The 27177-nt window shown below is 48.0% G+C and overlaps 1 protein-coding gene across 1 annotated transcript in view; it reads right to left on the bottom strand.

The window, feature by feature from the left end:
• Window positions 1-27177, bottom strand: part of LOC123063534 (polyubiquitin-C) — a 74637-nt gene that overhangs the window by 17505 nt on the left and 29955 nt on the right. Inside the window, exon 5 of the mRNA XM_044487343.1 lies at window positions 22264-22277. Coding sequence (XP_044343278.1) covers window positions 22264-22277 — 14 coding nt within the window. The remainder of the gene's footprint in view (window positions 1-22263; window positions 22278-27177) is intronic.

Here is a 27177-nt window from a genome sequence, read left to right as displayed (position 1 = left end):
GGCACGATTGCTTCGCTTGTTCGCCGAGCTGGGCAATTTGTTTCCCAGCTGCTCGTCGTTCTTTCAGCCTTTGATCACTGACTGTACTTCCCGACCGCTCCGCTTCGGCCCATGTCTTTGCAATAATGCGCTCATAGTTGCCTTTCGGCGGAGACTTGGGTGGTTTTGCCAGGGCAGCCAGAGTGCGCTTCACTTTCACCGGATCTACCTTCTCCTCCGGAGGTGGATGTATCTTTGCTTTCAACCCTTTAAACCAGTCATCCACTTCGGTTTGCGCGATCTTCGTGTTCTCCTCCGGGGCCCTCTCGTATGGTAACTTCTGTGGACTCTTCGAGAAGGACCGAATCTGTATGTCCTCCCGCCTCTGGTTGTACTGCTAGACGCCAGCCGAGCAGACGGAGCAGTTGTCTTCTTTACTTGCTTACGAGGCGGAGGAGAAGGACTACGACGCGCCGGAGCAGTTGCCGGAGCGGCGGCGGGTCTCTTCCGCCCTTGCTGACGAGGCGGAGAAGGAGGAGGCTGGCTGCTCGGGTGCGCCGGCGCAGGCGGAGAAGGAGGCGGAGTGCCTCCACGCGCCGGAGAAGGAGCCGGCCGAGGGCCCTGATCGTCACTCACCGGAGGAGGAGGCGGTGGAGGAGGCGGAGTGCCCTGACTCACTGGAGGAGGAGGAGGAGGCGGAGGTGTCCAGTTCGGAAGGTTGATGAGCTCCTTCCGCCATAGGCATGGAGTCTTCAGAGCAGACCCCAGCCGAGTCTCCCCTTCACCGGTAGGGTGGTCAAGCTGGAGGTCCTCAAATCCCTCCGTTATTTCATCCACCATCACCCTAGCATATCCTTCTGGAATCGGCCGGCAGTGAAAAGTTGCATCGGGTTCAGTAGGATAAACAGAGCCAACAGCCGCCTTGACCTTCAAATTCATCCATTGCGTCATAAGGTGGCAATTTTGAGACTCCGTGATAGCATCCACGAGATAGCTGGCAGGAGCCGTCAAGGCATGCTCCGGCTGAAGCAGCTCGGTGGAAGCCACGCTGCTTCTGCGCTGAGATGGCGGGGTAGCTTCGGGGGAAGCTTCGGCAGTACGTTTGCTGCGATTTGCTTCTCGTTCCTCTATCGCGTCTACCCTTGCTTGCAACGCCTGCATTTGGGTCTGCTGCACTTTTTTCCTCCTCTCATGGGATTTGTAACCGCCTGCGTCCGGAAATCCAACCTTCCAGGAATGGAGCCTGGCGTGCCTCGTGTCCGTCCAGGGTGCTCAGGATTCCCGAGGGCCATTGTGAGATCGTCGTTCTCTCTGTCTGGAAAGAATGTCCCTTCCTGCGCTACTTCGATATACTGCTTAAGCTTCCTGACTGGTATGTCCATTTGATCGTTCGTCCAAATGCACTTCTCTGTTACAGGGTCCAAGGTTCCGCCAGCCCCGAAGAACCAAGTCCGGCAACGGTCTGGCCAGTTAATTGTCTCTGGTTTGATCCCTTTATCAACCAGATCATTCTCAGTCTTGGCCCACTTAGGCCGGGCTACGAGGTAGCCACCTGACCCCGTGCGATGGTGAAGCTTCTTCTTTGCAGCATTTTGCTTGTTTATCGCCGACATCTTCTTACTCTTTTCCGATGTCTTGTGGGCCACAAATGCGGGCCAGTGATCTCTGATCTTCTCATATCTGCCCTTGAATTCTGGTGTCTCATTATTTTCGACAAACTTATTCAGCTCTTTCTTTCACCTCCTGAATAGTTCTGCCATCCTCTTAAGAGCAAAAGACTTGATTAATTGCTCTTTAACTGGGTTCTCTGGATTATCCTCTTGCGGTAGGGTGAAATTTGACTTCAGCTCAGCCCAAAGATCATTTTTTTGCATATCATTGACATAAGACACCTCAGGGTCTTCTGTACCCGGCTTAAACCATTGCTGGATGCTTATCGGGATCTTGTCCCTAACCAGAACCCCACACTGAGCAACAAATGCGTTCTTTGTTCGGATGGGTTCGATCGGTTGGCCGTCGGGCGCGATTGCTATGATCTCAAACCGTTCATCCGAGCTCAACTTTTTCTTCGGGCCTCGTCTCTTTACCGAAGTTGTGCTCGATTTGGAGGGCTAGAAAAAAGAACAAAGACTTAATTAATATGTGTACATACCAAAACAATGAATGCATCAATCAGCTAGTCAGCACAGGCTTAACTAATATATATACCTGGCCGGAGTCGGTTCGGTCACCGGAGCCGTCATCACGGTCTCCTTCTTGCACCGGCATTGGGTCACCGGAGCCATCCTCATGTTCTTCTTCTTGCACCGGCATTAGGTCACCGTAGCCAGCTTCTTCACCCTCTCCTTCCAGACCATCGGTGTCGTTGAGAAACAACGAGACGGCATCACTTCCTTCTGCGATTATGTCCCTCAACAACGCTTCTTTTGCTTCGTCTCGGGCGGTGTCCATAGTTTCTACAAATATTTACAACATGGCAATTATTATTCAAACATGACAAATGGATATATTAGTGCCAAACGTAGAACTAGCTACCTAATCATAGTAAGCTATCGGGAGGGGGTATATATCGACAACGACGACACTACATCTATGTCCCTCGACGACCCTCGTTCCCGATAAAAAAAAGAGGAAGAAGAAGAAAAAAAAGAGGAGAAGAAAGAATAGAGGAGTTCTGTTATCCTCTTCTTCCTCTCATGTTCGAGAGCATCGTCGAGGGGTCGGGAGGTTGCCTAGTGTCAAAGGATTATAAACTTTCTGTTAGTGCCATTAGTTTTAGAAAAATTATAAACTTTCTGTTAGTGCCATTAGTTTTCAAATTTGAAAACACTTTTTTAGTTATTTTGTTTTCTTTGTTGCTTTATTTATTTTATTTTCTGATTAACTTTACTATAAAAATAGTTTTTTCCTGTTTTTTTGATTTGTTTTTTGCATTATTTATTTTCTTTTGTTTTTTGCTTTAATTTTTAATTCTGTTTGCTTTTAGGTTAGCAAAATTATAAACTTTCTGTTAGTGCCATTAGTTTTAGAAAAATTATAAACTTTCTGTTAGTGCCATTAGTTTTCAAATTTGAATAGTTAAAATTTGAATTCTTTGAAAATTGTTTGAATCACAAGTTTGTGGTTACCTTACTAAAAAATGAGAATAGATGCGCTTATAGAGAAAATTCAACCTAAATTCCTAGTAAATTTGTATGAATTTCAGAGAAATTCACTATGAATTTAGGTTAAACTTTTCTCTATTAGGGCATCTATTTTCACTTTGAGAGGAGCTCAACAAGGCGGAGAGGGAAGGGCTTATAAACCGGTGTGAGCGCCCTTCGGTTGGCGAGGTGGGACTAAACTCTGCCCGCAACGAGGACCAACCCTTTAGTCCCGGTTTGTGGCACAAACCGGGACTAATGGTCATGGACCAGGGGCGAGGAGCAAAATTATAAACTTTCTGTTAGTGCCATTAGTTTTAGAAAGTTGAAAGTTGAAAGTTGGCATGGGCCAGGGACTAATGGTCATGGTATTACGAGGGCCGAACCATAAGACATGAAAGCATTTCAAATGAACTCTAAAAAAGTTGAAAGTTGGGATGGTATCATAATTTCACCCACATAGCATGTGCATGTACAAAACGGACAATGGTAGCATGTTCGTGTGTTACAAAGTTGCGGGAGAAAGTCTTCACTTTTTTTTCGCTTGTGTCATTTGCTTATTGCGCCGTAACCATGGATAATCTTCATTGTTTATCAGGATGCTTGGGTCAGCCTTGACATTGAAGGGAGGAATTTCATGAAACTTTTCATAATCTTCAGACATGTCTGTCTTGCCGTCCACTCCTAGGATGTCCCTTTTTTCCTGAAAGAACTATGTGGCGCTTTGGCTCATCGTATGATGTATTCGCTTCCTTATCTTTTCTTTTTCTCGGTTTGGTAGACATGTCCTTCACATAGATAACCTGTGCCACATCATTGGCTAGGACGAACGGTTCGTCAGTGTACCCAAGATTTTTCAGATCCACTGTTGTCATTCCGTACTGTGGGTCTACCTGTACCCCGCCGCCTAACAGATTGACCCATTTGCACTTAAACAAAGGGACCTTAAAATCAGGTCCGTAGTCAAGTTCCCATATGTCCACTATGTAACCATAATATGTGTCCTTTCCGCTCTCGGTTGCTGCATCAAAGCGGACACCGCTGTTTTGGTTGGTGCTCTTTTGATCTTGGGCGATCGTGTAAAATGTATTCCCATTTATCTCGTATCCTTTGTAAGTCAATACAGTCAAAGATGGTCCCCTGGACAACAAGTACAACTCATCACAAACAGTGTTGTCACCTCTGAGACGTGTTTCCAACCAACTGCTGAAAGTCCTGATGTGTTCACATGTAATCCAGTCGTCGCACTGCTCCGGGTGTTTAGAGCGCAGACTGTTCTTGTGTTCATCGACATACGGGGTCACCAAGGTAGAGTTCTGTAGAACTGTGTAGTGTGCTTGAGACCAAGAATATCTGTCCCTGCATATTGTTGAGTCTCTTCCAAGAGTGCCTTTTCCAGTCAGTCTCCCCTCATACCGCGATTTAGGGAGACCTATCTTCTTAAGGCCAGGAATGAAGTCAACACAAAACCCGATAACATCCTCTGTTTGATGGCCCATGGAGATGCTTCCTTCTGGCCTAGCACGGTTACGGACATATTTTTTTAGGACTCCCATGAACCTCTCAAAGGGGAACATATTGTGTAGAAATATGGGCCCCAGGATGACAATCTCATCGACTAGATGAACTAGGACGTGCGTCATGATATTGAAGAAGGATGGTGGGAACACCAGCTCGAAACTGACAAGACATTGCGCCACATCACTCCTTAGCCTTGGTACGATTTCTGGATCGATCACTTTCTAAGAGATTGCATTGAGGAATGCACATAGCTTCACAATGGCTAATCGGACGTTTTCCAGTAGAAGCCCCCTCAATGCAACCGGAAGCAGTTGCGTCATAATCACGTGGCAGTCATGAGACTTTAGGTTCTGAAACTTTTTCTCTGGCATATTTATTATTCCCTTTATATTCGACGAGAAGCCAGTCGTGACCTTCATACTGAGCAGACATTCAAAGAAGATTTCTTTCTCTTCTTTCGTAAGAGCGTAGCTGGCAGGACCTTTATACTGCTTCGGAGGCATGCCGTCTTTTTCGTGCAAACGTTGTTGGTCCTCCCGTGCCTCAGGTGTATCTTTTGTCTTCCCATACACGCCCAAGAAGCCTAGCAGGTTCATGCAAAGGTTCTTTGTCACGTGCATCACGTCGATTGAGGAGCAGACCTCTAGGTCTTTCCAGTAGGGTAGGTCCCAAAATATAGATTTCTTCTTCCACATGGGTGCGTGTCCCTCGGCGTCATTCAGAACAGCTAGTCCACCGGGACTCTTTTGAAAGATTATGTAGTGTAAATCATTGACCATAGCAAGCACGTGATCACCGATGCGCATGGCGGGCTTCTTCCGGTGATCTGCCTCGCCTTTGAAATGCTTGCCTTTATTTCGACATTGATGGTTGGTCGGAAGAAATCGACGATGGCCCAGGTACACATTCTTCCTGTATTTGTCCAGGTATATACTTTCAGTGTCATCTAAATAGTGCGTGCATGCGTGGTATCCTTTGCTTGTCTGTCCTGAAAGGTTACTGAGAGCGGGCCAATCGTTGATGGTCACGAACAGCAACGCCTTAAGGTTAAATTCCTCCTGTCTGTGCTCATCCCACGTACGTACACCGTTTCCATTCCACACCTGTAAAAGTTCTTCAACTAATGGCCTTAGGTACACATCAATTTCGTTGCCGGGTTGCTTAGGGCCTTGGATGAGAACTGGCATCATAATGAACTTCCGCTTCATGCACATCCAAGGAGGAAGGTTATACATACATAGAGTCACGGGCCAAGTGATGTGATTGCTGCTCTGCTCCCCGAAAGGATTAATGCCATCCGCGCTTAAAGCAAACCATACATTCCTTGGGTCCTTTGCAAACTCATCCCAGTACTTTCTCTTAATTTTTCTCCACTGCGACCTGTCAGCGGGTGCTCTCAACTTCCCATCTTTCTTTCGGTTCTCACTGTGCCATCACATCAACTTGGCATGCTCTTCGTTTCTGAACAGACGTTTCAACCGTGGTATTATAGGAGCATACCACATCACCTTCGCAGGAACCCTCTTCCTGGGGGGCTCGCCATCAACATCACCAGGGTCATCTCGTCTGATCTTATACCGCAATGCACCGCATACCGGGCATGCGTTCAGATCCTTGTATGCACCGCAGTAGAGGATGCAGTCATTAGGGCATGCATGTATCTTCTCCACCTCCAATCCTAGAGGGCATACGACCTTCTTTGTTGCGTATGTACTGTCGGCCAATTCGTTATCCTTTGGAAGCTTCTTCTTCAATATTTTCAGTAGCTTCTCAAATCCTTTGTCAGCCACAGCATTCTCTGCCTTCCACTGCAGCAATTCCAGTACGATACCGAGCTTTGTGTTGCCATCTTCGCAATTGGGGTACAACCCTTTTCTGTGATCCTCTAACATGCGATCGAACTTCAGCTTCTCCTTTTCACTTTCGCATTGCGTCCTTGCATCGACAATGACCCGGCGGAGATCACAATCATCGGGCACATCGTCTGGTTCCTCTTGATCTTCAGCAGCTTCACCCGTTGCAGCATCATTGGGCACATCGTCTGGTTCCTCTTGATCTTCACCAGCTCCCCCCGTTGCAGCATCACCGTATTCAGGGGGCACATAGTTGTCATCGTACTCTTCTTCTTCGCCGTCTTCCATCATAACCCCTATTTCTCCGTGCCTCGTCCAAACATTATAGTGTGGCATGAAACCCTTGTAAAGCAGGTGGGAGTGAAGGATTTTCCGGTTAGAGTAAGACCTCGTATTCCCACATTCAGTGCATGGACAACACATAAAACCATTCTGCTTGTTTGCCTCAGCCGCTTCGAGAAACTCATGCACGCCCTTAATGTACTCGCGGGTGTGTCTGTCACCGTACATCCATTGCCGGTTCATCTACATACATTATATATAATTAAGTGTCCAAATTAATAGAAGTTCATCATCACATTAAAACCAAAGTGCATACATAGTTCTCATTAATTAAACCATACATTGAAACTATGTAAAACATCTCAATGCGAAAACAAATGCAATCATAATCGCAACCAAGGTAACAATTGATCCAACGGCATAATGATACCAAGCCTCGGTATCAATGGCATATTTTCTAATCTTTCTAATCTTCAAGCGCATTGCATCCATCTTGATCTTGTGATCATCGACGACATCCGCAACATGCAACTCCAATATCATCTTCTCCTCCTCAATTTTTTTTATTTTTTCCTTCAACAAATTGTTTTCTTCTTCAACTAAATTTAACCTCTCGACAATAGGGTCGGTTGGCATTTCCGATTCACATACATCCTACATAAATAATATCTATGTCACGTTGGTCGGCATAATTTTCATAAACAATAAATGAACCAATAGTTATAAAGATAATATATATACCACATCCGAATCATAGACAGGACGAGGGCCGACGGGGGCGGATACCAAAACCATCGCACTATATAAGATGCAATAATAAAAGTAAGAAAATAATACAAGTATCTATGTAAACATGCAAGTAAGAATATTTTTCCTTTTGGAAAGAAGATAAAAGAAGAGGCTCACCACGGTGGTGCCGGCGATGAGCTCGGCGCGGGTGATCGACGGCGGTGAAGACGGGGACGGGGCGTGACGGACCGCTAAACCTAGACAAATATTATGGAAAATGGAGCTTGGAGGTCGAGCTTGGAGAGGAGAAAGCTTAAGTAGTGTGGCTCGGGCATTCCATCGAACACCTTGTGTGCATAGGAGGTAAGCTAGAGCACCACCAAGCCCTCTCCCCCTCGGCCAGAGAAAAACAGAGCACTGGGGTGCTCTGCTCGCGAGCGAGGGGTATATATAGGCACCTCATTGGTCCTGGTTGGTGGCATGAGCCGGGACTAACGGGGAGCCTTTGGTCCCGGTTCAAGCCACCAACCAGGACCAATGGTGGTGGGCCAGGAGCGAGGCCCATTGGTCCCGGTTCATCCCACCAACCGGGACCAAAAGGTCCAGATGAACCGGGACCAATGGCCCACGTGGCCCGGCCGGCCCCCTGGGCTCACAAACCGGGACCAATGCCCACATTGGTCCCGGTTCTGGACTGAAACGGGACTAATGGGCTGAGCCGGCCTGGACCAAAGCCCTGTTTTCTACTAGTGATAGCACTGGAGGTACGTACTCATCATCGGCATCATGTTTATAAAAAAATGCCACTTGAGTTGCTATCACGAATGAAATTGTGCAATGCCATGCAAGCAAAGATGATATGCTTCTAAGAACGAGGAGAGAAACTTGGAACCCCTTTCAATATGCGCCATTTATGTTTGAGCATCCGAAAAGCACGTTCAATCTCATAATTCACTTGAGGTGGATGGTGACGATGAAGACGGAATTCCGATAGATGGTATGTACTCCCCTTGCAAGGAGCAAGATATCCCGTTCGGTTTGGATATCCAGTGTCCACAAGATAGTATTTCCCTGGGAATGAACAGTAAGTTAGGTTCCCACATAAGAATATAATGAATGATGACATTTTTTATTATGTTATACCTTTGGGAGGCACAGGAGATAAAGAGAAGGGTGCTAATGCGTGATTCAGGACCCTTATGTCATGTGCAATGGGTAAACATAACCTGAACAAATTGTTTCATCAAATAAGTAGTTATATGATTGTATCAACACATGTGTAATGCAGGTCCAGGTCAAATCCATAATATATGACATATATAAACCGGAGTGGAACTTTTAACTATCGGAACCAGAAGGAAACCATAGAATCTACACTATACATATGTGGTTTAATTAGGTTGGTCATGTGCAAGATAGCTACGTAGATTTTGCTTATGCCCACTGTCAACCACAAAAAAACACATCAAGCTTCTTATTGTGCAACAAGTACTAATGGATGTGTATTCAAATATCTAATCTATGGCTCATAATCATCGAATCACAAAAAATAGGAAAACAAATTGAAGTACATGAACAGAGAAGTGAGATGGGATAGGAAGGATGGATGGGAGATTAGAGTTATGGAGGGAGGAGAGAGGGGACGTGTGAAGTACCTTGCTATGGACGGGGGCAACGGCGGCTTGATGCATTGAACAGAGGTCGGCGGCTTGAAGGAGTGGACTGAGGGGCAGCGTTGGAGGTGGCTGGGTGGACGGGGAGAGTAGCGGCGATGGCGAAGGGTAGCACGGGAACGGATAGCCGGGCTGAAGGGGTGGCGCCGCCAGTGAGCCAACCGTAGCTCGTGGCATCTGTGTCCCGGTCTTCATTTATCTCACGGCAGCGCAAGTAGTGAGGGAGTCCTTCGTGTGTGTTTTTTCTTACTAGTTAGCATGCATGTGCAATGCACAAATTTCTTAAGAAAATACACATGCATCCTAGTTATTAGGTAAATAATTAAATAAAAATAAGAAAAAACAATTGTAGTGATGCACTACTAATAAATATTACAAAATCAATAGTTGATAATAAGTACTTAAATGACCGTCTAAAACATGAGGCTCCTCATGTCACGACTATATATTTTGCTTATGCCAGTTATTTCTTAAGAAAATACACATGCATCCTAGTTATTAGGTAAACAATTAAATAAAAATAAGCAAAAACAATTGTAGTGATGCACTACTAATAAATATTATAAAATCAATAGTTGATAATAAGTACTTAAATGACCGTCTAAAACATGAGGCTCCTCATGTCACGACTATATATTTTGCTTATGCCAGTTATTTCTTAAGAAAATACACATGCATCCTAGTTATTAGGTAAACAATTAAAAAAAAGTAAGCAAAAACAATTGTAGTGATGCACTACTAATAAATATTACAAAATCAGTAGTTGATAATAAGTACTTAAATGACCGTCTAAAACATGAGGCTCCTCATGTCACGCGACTATATATTTTGCTTATTCCAGTTAATAATTAGCACGTAACCTAAGAGCTAGGAAGGGGAGTGAGAAGATGTGGTCAGTTCATAGTGCATACCAATAGAAAAAGCAACTGCATGTTCTTCACAGCTCTTCTCCAGTACGAACCTCAAATCATCTACCTGGATCTTTTTGCCCTATTTCTGCATAATGCCGACAGCTGGACAGCATATACAAATAAAAGTGAAAAACACACACAAATAAGTTCATATAGTAATCATACTACAGGAAAATCCGATTCCACACTAACAGACCTTTGGTGCGGGAATAGCTTGAATGCATAGTATAAACATCCAGTCTACGATCTCAATAGGAGAAACTAAAACTCCATTAGAAATCTAAGACTCTCTAGTAGAAAAAAAATACATACCTTTATCTTATTGCATTTCATGCATATTCAGTTTCTTGTCCAACTTCACATATTTAGAGGCAATTGATAATTGAAGATGAATGGGACTTCTCAATAGTAACTTGAAAAACCATGTGCATCCATTAACATCACACTAATAACACTACATAGAACAAAAATACATCATCTCCCCATGATGTGCTATAGGAATTCCACATACCGATCGACCAAAAAAATAGGAAGTTTACATGCTCACGTGCTCAACAACCTCACGATAATATGAGGATTCTTGGCTCTAATGGTAAGGTCAAGACTCAACTGAGGACGCATGTTAACATATGGAAGCATTGCAGTCTCCCATCATCTCACCATAATATGTTAACATAAGAAAGCATGTCGAACGCAGTGAATACAACCCTGAAATCATTGAACTCCACATCGCTGAGAGCTCCATCCCTGTCGTGGTCGCATAGAAAGAATATCCACTTCAAAACCCTCACACGACATATTTAGAGATTGGGCCTCTTGATAAAATAGAGTAGTGGAGTGAAGCACTGCCTTCTGGGCATGGTAGAAGACCTTCCTGTGGTTCACAAACAGTCTGCTTTAGTAAACCTACTTGAGCATAGTATCTAGTGTTCTAACGAACAATCGAAATTACAAACAAAAAATACACTGTTGGAATATTAGGTGAGGCTGAGCAACTGCGTATTGACATTTTGAGCATTCCAGTTTCATGGTGAACAATTAACAATTTGACATAATAAGAGCATCTCCAATAGATGGTCCAAATGTAAAAATACCTAACTTTTGGACCGTCTAGGACAAAAAACACTGCTCCAACAGACGGTCCATATGTAAAAAAAAATTGAACCACGGCCTCCTCGTGATGTAAAATACAACACATCGTGGTGCAAATGTACATCACGATGTGCATCTGGTCCAAAACCAGCCGCCGCCCGCGAACGCCCAACCGCCGGTTCCTTTCCTTTCCCACCCGCTCGGCCGCCGCCGCCCCCCACCGTCCGGCGCCGCCATGGCCGAAGGCGACGACCCTGCCGCCTTCTCCACCACTGCCGTAGCCGGTGGGCCGACCCACGTGGCCGCCATCGCTGCCATCTCGCCCGTAACTGCTGCCATGCCGCCGCCCCCCGCCTGCCGGCCCGGACTCGCGCCGCCCCAGCCGGTGGCCACCACGCCGGCGGCGAAGCCGGCGAAGGGACGAGGCGGCGAAAAACGGCCGGCCAACCGCAGCCGCAACCCGACCGACAGTTCTACGCAGTCGATGAAGGTCTCCACGGCGGCCGCGGCGGCTCGGGGCGAGGACTCGCAGCCGGTGCGGCCGGCGGCCTCCTCCAGCAGCCACACATCCATTCCTCAACCTCCCCCGCCGCCACCGCCGGCCGTGGAGGAAGATGTGGCCACGCCGACGGCCACTGCCTCCAGCATGTTCGACGAAATGTCGCAAAGGTATAAATTTTCCGGTTGTGCTCTCGTTGTTGTTTCAAATTGTATGTGTTATTGATTATTTGTGCGTCCAATTGTAGTTTTGTTGATGAAGCTTTCATGCACGCGACAAATGTGGCAAATGATGATTACATGTATGTGTCACAAGAATATCAAACCCAATATGATGATGACAATCTTGATGTGGACGATGAGGGCTTTGTTGTCAAGGGAAGAAGTGGAAATTATACCACCGCGGAGGATGTGTTGATATGCACCGCTTCGAAGAAAATCTCTCAAAATGCAAGCGTTGGAAGTGACCAAACGGTGAACACCTATTGGCAACACATCAGGGAGCACTTCGATGAGCGCAACACAAGTGGTCACTTCCATTCGAGCGACTCTCTACGCCAACGTTGGTCCGCCATCAACGCCGAATGCCAAAAGTGGGCCGGTTGCTTGTCAAACGTTGCTCGCATGAACCCAAGTGATTGCGGTGATAGTGACTTGGTAAATATTTCCACTTCGTGTGTGCTTTGTCAAATAATCCACATGTTGATGATGATGTGTTGCTTCTTTTATTGTAGAAAATGATTGCACAAGGATTGTTTCGAGAGAGGAACATGAAAGCGAGAAGAAGAAAAGGAAAGGAAAAGCTTTCACTTTTCATCATTGCTACAAAGAGCTCAAGGATGAGGAGAAGTGGAAAACTAGAGAGACTTTTGAATCGTCGAAGAAGAAGAGTGCGGTGCTTGGGGATGAAGAAGATGTCACCATTAAGGAGACGAGCCCCACTCCTCACTCCGCGACAAAATCTTATAGGCCCGATGGAAACAAGAAAGCGAAGGGAACCAAGGCCGGAGACAATGATCTCAAGGATTTGATGCCATTGTCATGGCGAGGAAAGAGTATGCCAAAGAGAAAAGAATCTTGAAGCACAAGGAAATAGAGGAGAGGAGTGAGGCCGAGCGGCTGAGGAGAAGAGGGCGATGGCCGAGGAGAGATTGGCCGCGGCCTAGGAGAGTAAGGTGGACCTAGAGGAGAAGAAGGCCGCGGCCGACGAGATGAAGATGGTTGAGGAGAGGACACTCAAGCTTATGTTTATGGACACATCAACTCTTGATGCCAAGGCAAAGGCATATGTTGAACTTTGTCACGATGAAATGCTCATGAAGAAGTAAATGTTCATGAGGCAAATGATGATGGGAGGAGGCATGGGAGGTGCCATGGGTGGTTACATGAACATGATTGGAGGTTCCATGAATGGTGCATTTGGCGGAAACATGGGAGGTGGCTTTGGTGGCAACATGAAAGGTGGCTTTGGCGGCATGGGAGGTGGCTTTGGCGGCAACATGATGGGTGGCTTGGGAGGTGGCTATGGCGGCAACATGAGTAGCGTTGGAGTTGGCTTCGTCAGCAACATGACTGGTATGCGACGCAATGAAGATGCTTCCGGTGGTGCTCACGGCAACGAGAGTTCACCGCTTGTTGAGAACGTCGACAAAGACGGTGGTGAAGATGATGATCGTACCACGGTTCACAATGCCGGTGGTGTTGATGACCTGCATGAGTAATATTTATATGCATTTCAATTTCTAGGGCGAAAAACTTTGATTGAGACGATGCTCTTTTGGTAGAGGGATTTGATACTTATGATCGTGATGCACTTTTGATTGAAACTATATGATGATGATGCACTTTATTTTCAAATTTTTGATACTATTTCAATGCAAAACCGCGGCTGAACAGTGGTTGGCAGCAGCCGCACGGCCATTTTCAGATTTTTACATCTTTGGTTTGGACCATCTATTGGAATTGCTCTTTTGGACCATCAATTTGGACCATCTCTTGGAGTTGGGTGTTTTTCGGAGCTCCAAAATGCACTTTTTGACGGTCCAAATTTTACATCTCCGATTTTGGACCGCCAAAATTGAAACCATCTATCGGAGATGCTATAAAAGGTTACCAATGCAAATTGATTCAATGGTTGTCTTTTTGACCTGGATCGCAGAGTTTGGTCAAGCCTTCTGTTAGTCGTCCCTCAGGTCCAGCATGCACCCCACCATGATCACAGGCGTCTTCAACTGCAATCACACAAACATTGGACATCACAAATCAAGACGAACAACCCTTGGAATCACCAACCGTGCCCTGACGAAATCTGCGACAACCACAAACCAGGCCATAGAGCGCAAGATTACCTGGATGCGCCTGAGCTCCGGGAGGCAGTAGGAGCTGACCCTGTCGAGCATGGAGAGCCTGTCTGAGTACGTGAGAACCGCTGTGTCCGCCTCCTAGCGTTCGGCGTTCAGCTTAGGCTTTTGCTCCGGGCTGCAAACCTGCAACACACAGACATACAAACCATGACGACGGGGTCAACACCGGCGCAAACACCAAATCAATCTGCGAGGGGGTCAGGGGCGGACCTAGCTCCAGCCATTCTCCAGCCGGCATGGCGCGGCGGCCCGGGACGAAGCGTCTAGGCGGCGGAGCTTGGGAGCCGGGGCGGCGGCCCCGGGTGCTGGTGGCGGTGCTGCCAAGGTGGCCGTGTGGGTGGTGCTGGGGCAGACCTGCGGCGGCGGCAAGCTCCTGCGATGGCGGATGGTGGCGACGGGGCAGATCGATCCCCTGCCTTGCTGCGCGCGCCCCTGACCTCCTCCCCAAGATGGCATACTGATCTGCGGCGGCTGGTGTCGGATGGACTCGCGAACTGGCAGTGGCCATGGTGGCGGCGGTCTGTTTCCCCATGAGCTGCACCTGACGTCTTCCAAGATCCAACCTAGCTGCGGCCAGTCGCAAATATGTCTCATGCATGGCGGCCCTCGTTTCTGGCAGCGCCCACCTCCCTCGATCTGTGTTGGTCGCTCCGGTGTGGCGGTCGTTGAGACAACGGTGGTCTTGGCATTGCCCCGGCCATGCGGTCTCTAGATTGTTGGGGCTGCGGTGATGTGCTAGATGGATGAGGTGATTTAGATCCAATTGGCCGGATGGTGGCGTATGTAGATTGTTCTGCAGCGACTTCATACGAGTCCACGACATCATCAAAAAGACTTCGGGATGTTTTATCTCCTGATCCGATGGATGACTTCAGTGGTCGGTTACAAATTAGAAATTATGGACAATGACTTGACGCAGAGGGTTGTTTGTGGACTAGCGGTGATCCAATTGTAGCTGCTCGGATAGCGTAAAAGCGGTGGAGACAACACATGTGACATTTGGATGGCGGTGCTATGTGCACCCGTTCTCGAGCTCCGGGGCGAAAGCCTAGGACAGACCCGAGTGGTTATTCCTGGCAATGGAGATGTTTTTTTATGTCGTTACCTTGTTGGAGGCATTGCTCGGATATGTTCGGACTCATAATTCAGTGTGAGAACTTTGATACTGACCTTTGTGGTTGGATCCGGTGACGGCGTCACTTGAGTGTCGCTTCCTTCCTGAAGGCGTTGCTGTTGAAGATCCTTGTCATCCATGTGGTGTCAATGGTTGGTGCGGATATGGTCTTAGTTGTAGTTTGTCGATCGTGCATCTCATCGCTTTGAGGCTTATTTCTTGTTTCTTTTTCTTTTTTGCACACTTGCACATAGCTTTTGGTCTTATGTATTCGCTGGTTGCCGGTGTATTTTTGTGTGTATTGGGTTGGCTGTATGCATCTTAATTATGCAGAGGCCAGGTGTGTGTTCAGTGTAATGTATCATCTTGATGCTCCATTTGAGCCAATAAAATCCACCCTTTGTCAAAAAAAAAAATTGCTAATTGTTGCAACAAATTGCTGGAAAGTGTTAAGATTCAAAGGCTTTGCCTAGGATCGTCGAAGTGCATCCTCACATCTTCCAGAGATCACGCTGCCCTTGGCGGGGATGGAGCGCTAGAGCCGGTCCATCAGCGCGCACACGCATTGGATCTCTCCGCACCCGTCGACTCCCGGCGGGTCCGTCGCGTGGATGAGCGGTGCCGAGGAGGAGTAGGAGGACGGCGTTGGTACCGAGGCGAGCCGCTCGACGCGGGCCAAGATCAACAACCTCCGCACGCTCGGATACACCTCGGACAGCTTCGCTACGCCATTGCCCCCGCCGGCCCCGCCGGAGAAATCCATCGCCGCAGCAGTCGAGATGGAAGAACCCTCTCGATTGTTTCGGTGATGACGGCAGTTTCTTTTTTTTTTTTTGCGGGTAGGTGGCGATGGAGCGTAGGGAGGGCTGACGGGGTGCAGGGGAGGCGACGACGAGGGATGAGGGACGTGCATGCTGTTGTTGCTCGGCCGGAGAGGTGGGCCTGGACGTGGTGGGTGCACAGTGTTAAAAATAAATAACTCTGGCTGTTATTACGGGATAATACCGGCTTCCTACACATCATGTACGGTTCCACGACTCCAGCGAGTTTCTGGAACGGCGCCTCTACAAGCGGTCGCATCCCTTCAAGGCGTCTGTTCCTTATGTATATAAGTGTACAATCATCATCAACAAAGAACAGTTCGATTCATTATTGTCTCTCTCAATTTGCCTCTCGATTAGTTCAACACGTTATCAGCATGCTCTCGGCGGAGCGATCCAGATCGGCCAACCAAGGCCGGTGACGCCCCAAAGAGCAGCGGCGGCGAGTCATGGCTGCTGATTGGCGGCGCTCGAGGCCATGCCCCCGCCGGCTGTCCGCAGCGATGTCATCGGGCCCATTGCTATTCCCGCGAGGCCTCTCCCTCAAGCGGCTCTCGCGTCCGCAGTATACCCAGCAGTGGCCACGGTCACGGTCGCTCGGCACAGCGCGCCGCTCCGTATCAGCATGGATAAATCCCAACAGGAGAACTTCATCGATCAGGAGCAGATCTATTTTTTTCCTTCTGTGATCTATTAACTGATTCTCAATTATGCAGAAGGAAACGCTTATGAGCATGTCCAGAATGATTGAAGTTCTTGGACGGAAAGAGAAGAAGAAATAATCAGTGGCCGCACAAGTTCAACAAGAACAAGTCCGATGGGAGACAAATCAATCACCCTGGACTTCCAAATAATTGATCTAATTGCTACTTCCTCTGTTTCAAAATAAATAATCCAACTTTGTATTAAAGTTGAGTCATCTATTTTGAAACGGAAAGTCCTTCTTTTCCTATATACTAATATTGTACATACATGCTCGCTATCATGATCAGTACCTTGCATCCTCGCCAGTCGCCATTGCAGCGCACACATCGGCTGGCCTCAGCCATGCGGCAGCAAGAAGGCCTCGAGCACTCGACGCAGCGGCTTCACCAGCGCGGCTTCCCGCGACCCCGTGGCACGACAGCCTGGGCATCCGTGGCGGCTGCGCCCGGCTCGGTCCTTGCGTGACTGCGCTTCCGGCGGACGACTCAAGCAGCGACCAATGGCCATCCCATCTCCACGCGCGCCTGCGGCGGTCGGCACCGACGCCCTCCGGCGCCAGCAAGATACTGCGGCGGTCGGCACTCACTCCGCCCGCTGGCACATGGAGCCCATCCGTGCTCGGGCACCCGCCTGCTCCTCGGCCGAACGTCCATGGGGGGCTCCGTCTAAATTGGGGATCGATGAGGGAGTCCTGGACTAAGGGGTTCTCGGGCGTCCGACATGTTGGACATGGGCCGGACTAATGAGTTGTGAAGATACAAGACCGAAGATTCTTTTCCGTGTTCGGATGAAACTCTCCTTGGCATGGAAAACAAGCTTGGTGACCAAATATGAAGATTCATTTCTCTGTAACCGACCTTATGCAACCCTAGTCCCCTCCGATGTCTACATAAACCGGAGGGCATAGTCCAGAAACGAATACAGTCATACAGGCTAGACTTCTAGGGTTTTAGCCATTACGATCTCGTGGTAAAGCAACTCTTGTAATACTCATATTCATCAAAATCAATCAAGCGGGAAATAAGGTATTACCTCCATAGAGAGGGCCCAAACCTGGGTAAACATTGTGTCCCCCGTCTCCTGTTACCATCAATTCTAGACGCATTGTTCGGGACCCCCTACCCGAGATCCGCCGGTTTTGACACCGACATTGGTGCTTTCTTTGAGAGTTCCACTGTACCATTCTCAAAAGGTTTGAGGACTCCTTTAATCATCCACAACAATGCTGTCTAAGGAGAGGTCTTCCTCCCCGGACAGATTTTCGTGTTCGGCGGCTTCGCACTGCGAGCCAACTCGCTTGGCCATCTGGAGCAGATCGATAGCTACGCCCCCGGCCGTCAGGTCAGACTTGGGAGCTTGAACTACATCGCGGATATCCACGGAGACTTGATCTTTGATAGATTTGGGACCACGGCAGTCGCTCCCCGTCACCACGATGAACATGACTTAAATCTGTCAACAGGCCATACCCAGGAAATTGCACCTATAACCGCTCTGGCTTTAGATCCGGAGCAGATCGCGCCATCCGAGGACGGGAAGCTCAACCCCACCACTGAAGCTGCAGATTCCGTGGCGTTGGAGCCGCACACAGACCTAAGCTCGGGTGATGTCCGTGTCATTGGAACCTCAGACTCGTTTCCGGCTATAAGTTCCGAACTATGTGCGTCCGCGTATGTCGAGCAAGATCGGTCATCGATCGCCGAATTCAGCGTCGCGGACATCTTCCGGCACTCGCCTTTAGGCAACGTGCTGAACTCATTAAAAAATCTGTCCTTAGCGGGGGACTCACAGCCGAACTGTATCCGGTTCGAACTAGAGGCTGATGACGGGGAATTTTGCTTCTCACCCGCCACCCACTACATAGCCACTGTCCAGGACTTAACCGACATGCTCGATTACGGCTCCGAAGACATCGACGGTATGGATGACGATGCAAATGAGGAGCATGGCCAAAACCCGCCGTTTACCAGACGTTGGACGGCCACTTCTTCGTACGACGTGTACATGGTGAATACACCTAAAAGAACATAACGACGATGACAAAGAAGATCCAGTCGAGGATAAACCCCCTGAGACACAGCCAAGATGCCGGCATCAACGGCGCCGCTCTAAGTCACGTCGTGCAAAAGACAGAAATACCAGAACCGGAGAAAACAATACTCCGGGTGATGCCGAAGACAATGAAGACCCTGTCGGGGCAACCTCTGAATAGGATGAACAGGAGGACGGGCACGTTAGCCCTGATGAACAGGCCATACACGAAGACTCGGAGAACAGTAATTATCTTCCGCTCTCGAAGGATGAGGAGAGCCTTGGCAACGAGGATTTCATCATGCCTGAGGAACCTCTTGAGCAGGAGCGCTTTAAACGCCGGCTAATAGCCACTGCAAGGAGCCTAAAAAAGAAACAGCAACAGCTTCAAGCTGACCAAGACCTGCTCAACGATAGATGGACAAATATCCTAGCAGCCGAAGAATACGGCCTCAAGCGCCCAACCAAGGGTTACCCGAAGCACAGATTGCTACCTCAGTTTGATGAGGACGCGACTGACCCTGCACCACGCGGTCGGGACAATGCGGCTAACCGACCACAACACGGTCAGGATAAAGCGGCAGCTCAAGCCGAACAGCAGCCCGCCGCACCCCAATGAAAAAACAGAGATAAAACAGCTCGGGGTCATACATACAACCCTCGGCAGGACCTGGACAGTAGAGCAGGACATTCCAGATCGATCTACGGATCGCAAGGACGTGCCTCGACACGAAACCTCGGCTACCTATTCGGACGTGACAAGTCTAGTCATGCCTGGGCCGAAGACCCTGAAGGACTCCATCTGAGCTACGTCGCGACGTGGCCGAATATAGAGGCGCCGCACACCCACTCTGCTTCACTGACGAAGTAATGAAGCATGAATTCCTAGAAGGGTTTAAACCCGTGAATCTCGAATCATAAGATGGAACAACTGATCCCGCGGTGTGGATCGAGGATTTTCTTCTCCATATCCATATGGCCCATGGAGATGACCTCCACGCCATCAAATACCTCCCGTTAAAACTCAAAGGACTAGCTCGGTACTAGTTAAACAGTCTACCGGAAAACTCTATTGGCAGCTGGGAGGACTTGGAAGACGCCTTCCGCGACAACTTCCAAGGTATATATGTCCGGCCACCAGATGTTGATGACTTAACTCACATTTTCCAGCAGCCCGGAGAGTCAGGCAGGAAGCTCTGGACTAGGTTCTTAGTTAAAAAGAACCAAATCGTCGACTGTCCGGATGCAGAAGCCCTAGCGGCCTTCAAACACAGCGTCCGGGGCGAGTGGCTCGACCGCCACCTCGGTCAACAAAAACCAAAATCCATGTTAGCCCTTACCACTCTGATGACCCGCTTTTGCATGGGAGAAGACAGCTGGCTCACTTGTAGAAGCAGCAGTGCTAGCGATCCGAGCACTTGCGAAGTCTGAGACGGCAATGGCAAGCCATGACGCAGCAAACACAAACGTCGCAACGATAACGAAAGAACACACGACGAAGCGGTCAATGCCGGATTCAGCAATCCCAAACCCGGTCAATGGAAAAAACCATTCAAGGCAAACAGAGAAAGACCATCCAATTTAGACAAGATATTGGATCAGCCCTGCCAGATTCATGGCCACCCCGATAAACTAGCTAATCATACCAACAGAAGCTGTTGGGTCTTCAAGCAGGCCGGCAAGCTCAACGCCGAACACAAGGGGAGGAGGCCGCCGGTTGATAGCGACGACGAAGAGACTCACCAACCAAATACCGAGGGAAGTAATTTCCCTCCGAAGTAAAAACCGTGAACATGGTATACGTGACACACAACCCTACAAGGGAGGAGGAGAATCACTCTCTCTGGACGGAGGATCATACTAGGGCAACCTCAGCCGAAGTACAAAGCGGTCTTATTAAACTGCATACCTTGTCGGCCATTAAGCCACCGATCTCCATTCAACAGGATCGACCAATTCCGGAGCGGGACTAGCAGTTCGGCTTCTGCCGTCCACCTCATATACCTGCGAAATCTGTACCGCACATACATAACTATGCACTCAAGATACCCTGGGCATCGGCTGAAGCACAATACCACTACTAGGAAAATGCATACCAGTAGCACTGGTTTTTTTGCTACCAATAGCACTGGCAGACGCGCTACTACTACGGCGCTAGAGCTATTTTTTAGCAGTAGCGCTTGTTTGTCCCAGCGCTACAGGTAACTAAAGATAGCAGTAGCGCTTTTTGTAACCCACGCTACTACTATCCTAAGTACTAGCAGCGTGCACTTTCCCCCACGCTACTACTAGTTAATTAGGACTAGTAGCATGCACCTTTTCCCCCACGCTACTACTAGCTAATTAGGAATTAAAAAAAGATGAAGTATTCATGGATGTAAATCAGAGACACATCCAGTGCAAGATAAACTAAGGTCACACAACCATCTCAACTGGAAGAGATCACAAGAATCCATTTAACATCGGACGCACACAACCATCATCGAAATCGTGGGTACCTTCCCTAGTGTTCACCACCAAGCTAAACAAACCACTTCTCTAGATGTATCTACCAAGGCTCGGAGTTCAGACACCGGTGGACCCAAATCCTCCCCCCCCCCCCGACGGTGGCATCGAGGTCCTCCACCTCGGCGACCTTCGGTGTCACGATCACCTGGACGATCATCTGTGTGACGTGGCTGCCGGGCTTCACCAGGCTGAAGAGCACAGCGCCCACTAGGCCGCGCTAGTTAGCGTCGATCACCCCTGCGTCCACGTCGGGAAAGTGGAAACTTGTTAGTATCCAAATATCATCAGTTCAACCAAATCGTATATTACAATTCACAAGACCCATTAAGTTAAGGTTCCTTCTCATCTTGCTATTTAAAAAAGCTCATGCCGAAAATATATGCTTAATTCCTCACTGGCTATTCAAACTAAATGGTCCATGAATGCACATGGTTACCATTGATACCAGTCTAGATTAGTACTGTCTATAAAGTTGCAATTCCTAAAGTTGATCATCTCTTAGTTTTGTGAGGAAAATATATTCCTTTTTAGAAAGCGTACAACTACAAATATCTTCTTACGAGCGGGACAAGGCAAAGAAAAACACATAAATTTTGTAGTTACTAAATCATTACTGAGCGGGACAAGGCAAAGAAAAACACATAAATTTTGTAGTTACTAAATCATTAGCATTAATCAGTGCCTTCTGCTATCGTTTGTTACAATATCAAGTTAGCCAATGTAAACAAAAGAAAGCAAGACCAGACTACTATAGCTTCACCTTTAGATTATTTTGGATCCATTGCAAAAGTATGATATGAACATACTACCTACACCAGTACAATTGATTGAAACTCAAGGCAAAGAAACTGTGAATGAATCAAACTGGATACGGGCCTACAATCAATCAAATTGGATATGTTCTTGCAAGCTACAAAGATGTTCAGAATTACTTGCAATCTGGTTTTTGCAAGCTACAAAGATGTTCAGAATTACTAATTATCCAATTACCCTCTCTTGGGCCAGAGTTATGTCTCAATATAACGCCACATTTCTCAAACTCTCGGAGAACAAGCTTGGTATCTCTAAGCGAGAATCTGTGAGAGGGGCAGTACGATAGCTTACTAGTACTGGTCTTGTACTTGAGGTGGAAGAATATAATAGAGTACCAGTACACAGGTACTAATTACAATTAGTAAATATTGTATTGGTGAGACAACAAGACAAGTAGTAGTGCTCTGTACCGCGGCTAGGGAATTATGCTCGCTTCATTTGGGGTTAATAATGTTGATAGACTATCGCTGGCAGTAAGACAGCCACTAGTGTTGTAATAGTTGAGGAAGATGAACATAATACAGCGAACACACACAGCTAAAAAGTATGTACTAGTAGAATACGGACACATTACCAAGTGGAGTAGTAGTAGAAGGGACCTAAGCTACAACGCTACACCAAGAAGTGTCAAAATTCTGAAGGAAATGTTCAGTTTAGAAGTATTCAACAAAGACACTTCAATCACAGAGCTCAGTATCTACTAGCTTAAATTCAAGTGCAAGGTTTCCATCTAAGAAACTATCCACACATATAGTAAACGACTAGTCAGAATACGTAAACATCAAATCTTATACTAGAAGAGTTGGCAGCAGTTACAAAGCCATTCTTCTTAAACTAGTAGGAACCTTGCCGTTGCAGCGTATTTGGTGGCATTGGACATGCTCTCCATGCTTGGTGGCGGGGAGGAGAGGGAGTTGAATGAATGTTTGTTTAAAAAAGGAGTAATAGCGCGGAAAAGAGAAATTGGCCTCAAGTGGATGAAAATGACAGAACAAAGTTTGAGTGGTATTTCAGTGAAACAACATAGTTTAGTGCCACTTAATCCAACAGATTTCTGTACAAAGCAAAGAACAAATAAAATTAATTTTCAGCAGACGTATATTTCCTTGCATGTTGTGTAGTACATTAGCTACGAAAATAAATATACGAAACCGAAAAACTGAGTGATTTCTATAAATAAGACATCGCCTATGTAATATGGTTATGAGACGGACAAGCTGAAATATTAGAACAATTTTGTACACAGAAAATTTTACCTTGTCGGCAAGCTGAAGGAGCTCCTTGGCTGTCCCAACATCTGCGGAGGCACACAGGTTGCTCCGCTTGGCCTCCATCACCACGAACAACTTTTTCCCCATGCGGTTCTTGGTCAACCCCGCCCTCTCCGCAAACCCTTTCCTACCCACCTTCGGCTTAGCCCGGCACATCAAATGGACGTATATAAGCATACATACAAATAGTAACAAGAGAAACAAGGGCTGGGCAACAAGGCAGTTTCACTCGTATGTACCTCGTGTGGCTGGTCATCACTCCCCAATTCTAGAGCATGTTTTGGCCAACAAGGACCGAGCATTTTTTCACACCTTCACGGCCTCATTACTCTCCAGTTCGGTTAACCTATTACTCCTACATGAGAAGGATGAACAATCAGAATGTGCAGGAACTCATACTTACTAGAGTGATCTTGTCACACACAACAAGGGAAATAAAATAGCAGCAGCAGGTGCAAGCTAACCTAATTAAAGATTCAGTTTTCTCCTCTCTGAAGATAAAAAAGTTTCAGTTTGGTTGTGACACCTAACGTAATTAATTCAGGCATGGCATGCGAGGGATAGAGGGACCTTGAAGAGTAGGAAGAAGCAGACCCGGAGGAGCGGTGGTCTTCTCTTCACTTGCAGGTGGTGCCCTGTGCGTGACCCCTGTGGAGAAGAGAACAAGGATGGAGCCCTGCTGCCCTGTGCGTGAGGAATCAAGGAAATCAGGGAAGGTAATCCAAGATGGTCAAGGAAATCAAGGAAGGCTACCTTGGCTTGATGATTTGCAGGTCCGCTCCATCCACTGGGCCATCTCCGTCGAGGTCGTGGTGGATGGATCTGACCTACACGGTCGATCTCCCTCCCGCTTGCCTTGTCTTCCCTAGTAATGAGATGGGGGAAGGAGGAGACGGTGTGGGAGGCGGCCATGCAAGAGATGGATCCACGGGCCAAGTGAGGGGATCGTGGCCGGCGGCGATGGGGAAGAGGGCGCACCGAGGTCGGAGTGGGAAGCCCTCTGCCGGGGCCCTGGATCTGGATCGGAGTCGAGGGAGGAAGGGGAGAGAGAGAGAGAACATGATGAGAGAGACGGGGGGGATAAGGCAGAGAGGGAGGTGTGCGCTTAGTTGTAGCGAATGCCTGTGAGCCGCACTATCACTAAGTTCGCAGTCGTAGCGCGGCCTCAGGAACACACGCTACTACTAAGCGAGCAAACTAGCTCTATTACTATGGTCTGTCCTGGGGGTGTGGTGTGGCACACTTACCAGTAGCGCGTTCCAGAAAAATATACGCTGCTGCTAACTAATACCAGCAGCGCGTTTTCTACCAAGCGCTACTGGTATGTACTAGTAGCGTGGTGTCCCAAACACACACTACTGGTAAAGTTTTACGTATAACCATTTTCCTAGTAGTGTATGGACGAACCTGCAAGTACTCCCATAACTTCTGTTTCTTTTCTAACTACTCTTTCTTTTTCATTATCCTTTACCACAGGTGACGCAAAGGCTGGTCATCTCATGGACTTCATCGGAGTTCAGGTTCGTACACTCACCTAAGGGCTATTTCCGTCAAGGAGTCCCCTCACAGAGGACAGGCGGCGCAGACGTGGGACAGAAGGTTCAAAATAATTTTTTGTAGACCATACTCTTTATTTTGAGCCTGTAAAGTGCCTTTTTCCTCCGCGTTCGACCCTGGGAATGTCAAATAGCCGGGGTTGAGGCTCTATTATCTACAAAATAAATTTTGGCATATCACTCAGGTCCCAGTAAACATAATCCGCATCCAGCATTCGCTTTTTCTAAAGGAACTGAATTCGGCTCCTTAGGTTGTTTCACACATACACCTCTGCATCACTTGCTAGGTGCTTGGTATGGGAACAAATGAGTTGCCGACAAGTCCGAACAGCTTTATAGTGTACTTCAGCGTTGCGAGTTTGGCCTTATATGCATCAGCTCCGAATCATGTCTTGGGTCAATAGTTAGGTTGCTCGGCTCCTGTGATTGCTACCTCACGTTCTGCCCTATAGGCTAGCGTAGTAAAGGGAGAACTACTGCGATTGTGCTTCTGGTTCACCTGGTCAAGCACCTCAGTAGAGAAAGCCGAAAACTGACTTTCATGATGCGGCGAGAGCTGGTCAACCACTCGATGACTTATCGGAATCTTTCGCGATTCCCTCCGTATTATACGAAGGACCTTTTTCTTCGGGTCATATATGTAACGCACCGTATTGGAATAAGCCGTGTACATACCAGGGGCTATATCGTAGTCCCCCCATAAAAATCCTATGGCTAAGAGAAAGTGTTAACGCCCTATAGTCCGTTTTCCTAGTTCACCGCATTGACACCTCTTTAATGGACCAAGACGTTGGGTTAAGAGTGATCAAATGCTTTTCCGAACACCCCTGTACTTTCTACGAGGGGGCTGAAGCCGACGACTGGAAAACTATCAGATTAATAGAAAAACGGCCGCACAGGAGGAACAAAAGTTTTAGGCGAAACTACAAAAAATAGCCTTGTTATAATATTGTCTTCTACAAATTTCCATACATCTCACTCGAATATCATGTTTTTCGAGCATTGACCCTCTATCAAGCAGGCACCCTTCAGGACATCCTGGAAATAATGCTCTGGTGCGTGATGGTCTTTGCCCTTGGGTGGACCCCTCGCTGCAACATCGGTGGCCTTCATCTTCGTCCAGTATGTCTTGACACGGGCAAAGGCCATCCGTGCACCTTCAATGTACACTGACCGCTTAACAACGTCGATACACGACACCGCTTCAGCAAGTCGCCGCACCAAACCAAAATAACTATCCGGAATTGGCTCGTTCGGCCACAACCCGATCACGGCATCCTTCATGGCAGAACCGGATAGTGTATGGAGCTCGGCCCATTGGGTCATCTGTTCGTTCAGCAATAGTGGGCGTTTTGACGCACCGAAATGTGACCAGACAAGCTTCTCCGTTGCATACCCTTCTTGCGCTTGGTAAAACTGCGCCGCATCGGAAGCACTCTTCGTCATGTCCGATAATGCGTATGGAGAACTCCACACTTGATTAAGTGGAGCATAATTCGGATCACCGAACTTAATTCGCAATAAAAAGGGCTTACCAGCCACGATCTCCCCAGCTTGTCAGATCTCCTCTCAGGCCGCTCTAGATTCAGACCGTGTTTCTCTCGCCTCTTGTAAGGCCTTGTCAAGATCATCCGTTTTGGCTTTATTATCCTTCTCGAAGAATTCACAGCGGCTAGTGGCATCCTTTAGCTCACGCGTCATCGTGGATATTCTCTACTCGCATTGGCGCCGAGCAGCCTGTTCGGCCTTTAACTCGGCAGATGCCTTCTCGGCACCCGCGTTATCAATCCGGGCTTGCTCCTTGGCCCGGGCAAGATCAGCCCAAAGGATCTCGACCGCGGTGGCACCATCTGCAGTCATACATATTTCAGTATACAATTCTTAGCGTCATGATCAATCACTACCGGAATCACACCCTATGCCGATGGCCCTGGCCGTTGGCATAGCCCTGACTGGCCGTTGAGACAGGCCTATGCTGACGGCCCTCGTCGGCATAGGGCCGTCGGCAACATATCCGTCGGCGTAGCCTGGGAGGCCGTCGGCATAGAAAGGTCGTCGGCATAGGTCCTATCCCGACGGTGTCCGTATATCTATGCCGACGGCCCTAGCCATTGGCAACGTTACCTCCAAACGGCGGCCGCCGTCAAGTCCTGACCAACGCCTGCTCGCCACGTGTCAGGTCTATGCCGACGGCCTGGTCGTCGGCTTAGTTTGAACCTATGCCGACGGCTAGGCTGTCGGCATAGACGAGCCACGTGGCGAGCAAGCGTCACCCCTGGGGCAGGTCTATGCCGACGGCCTAGCCGTCGGCATA

The sequence above is a fragment of the Triticum aestivum genome, chromosome 3A, assembly GCF_018294505.1.
Source record: "Triticum aestivum cultivar Chinese Spring chromosome 3A, IWGSC CS RefSeq v2.1, whole genome shotgun sequence".
Lineage (NCBI taxonomy): Eukaryota > Viridiplantae > Streptophyta > Magnoliopsida > Poales > Poaceae > Triticum > Triticum aestivum.
The sequence above is the reverse complement of the archived record's forward strand: the minus strand, read 5'-3'. Positions and strand labels throughout refer to the sequence as shown.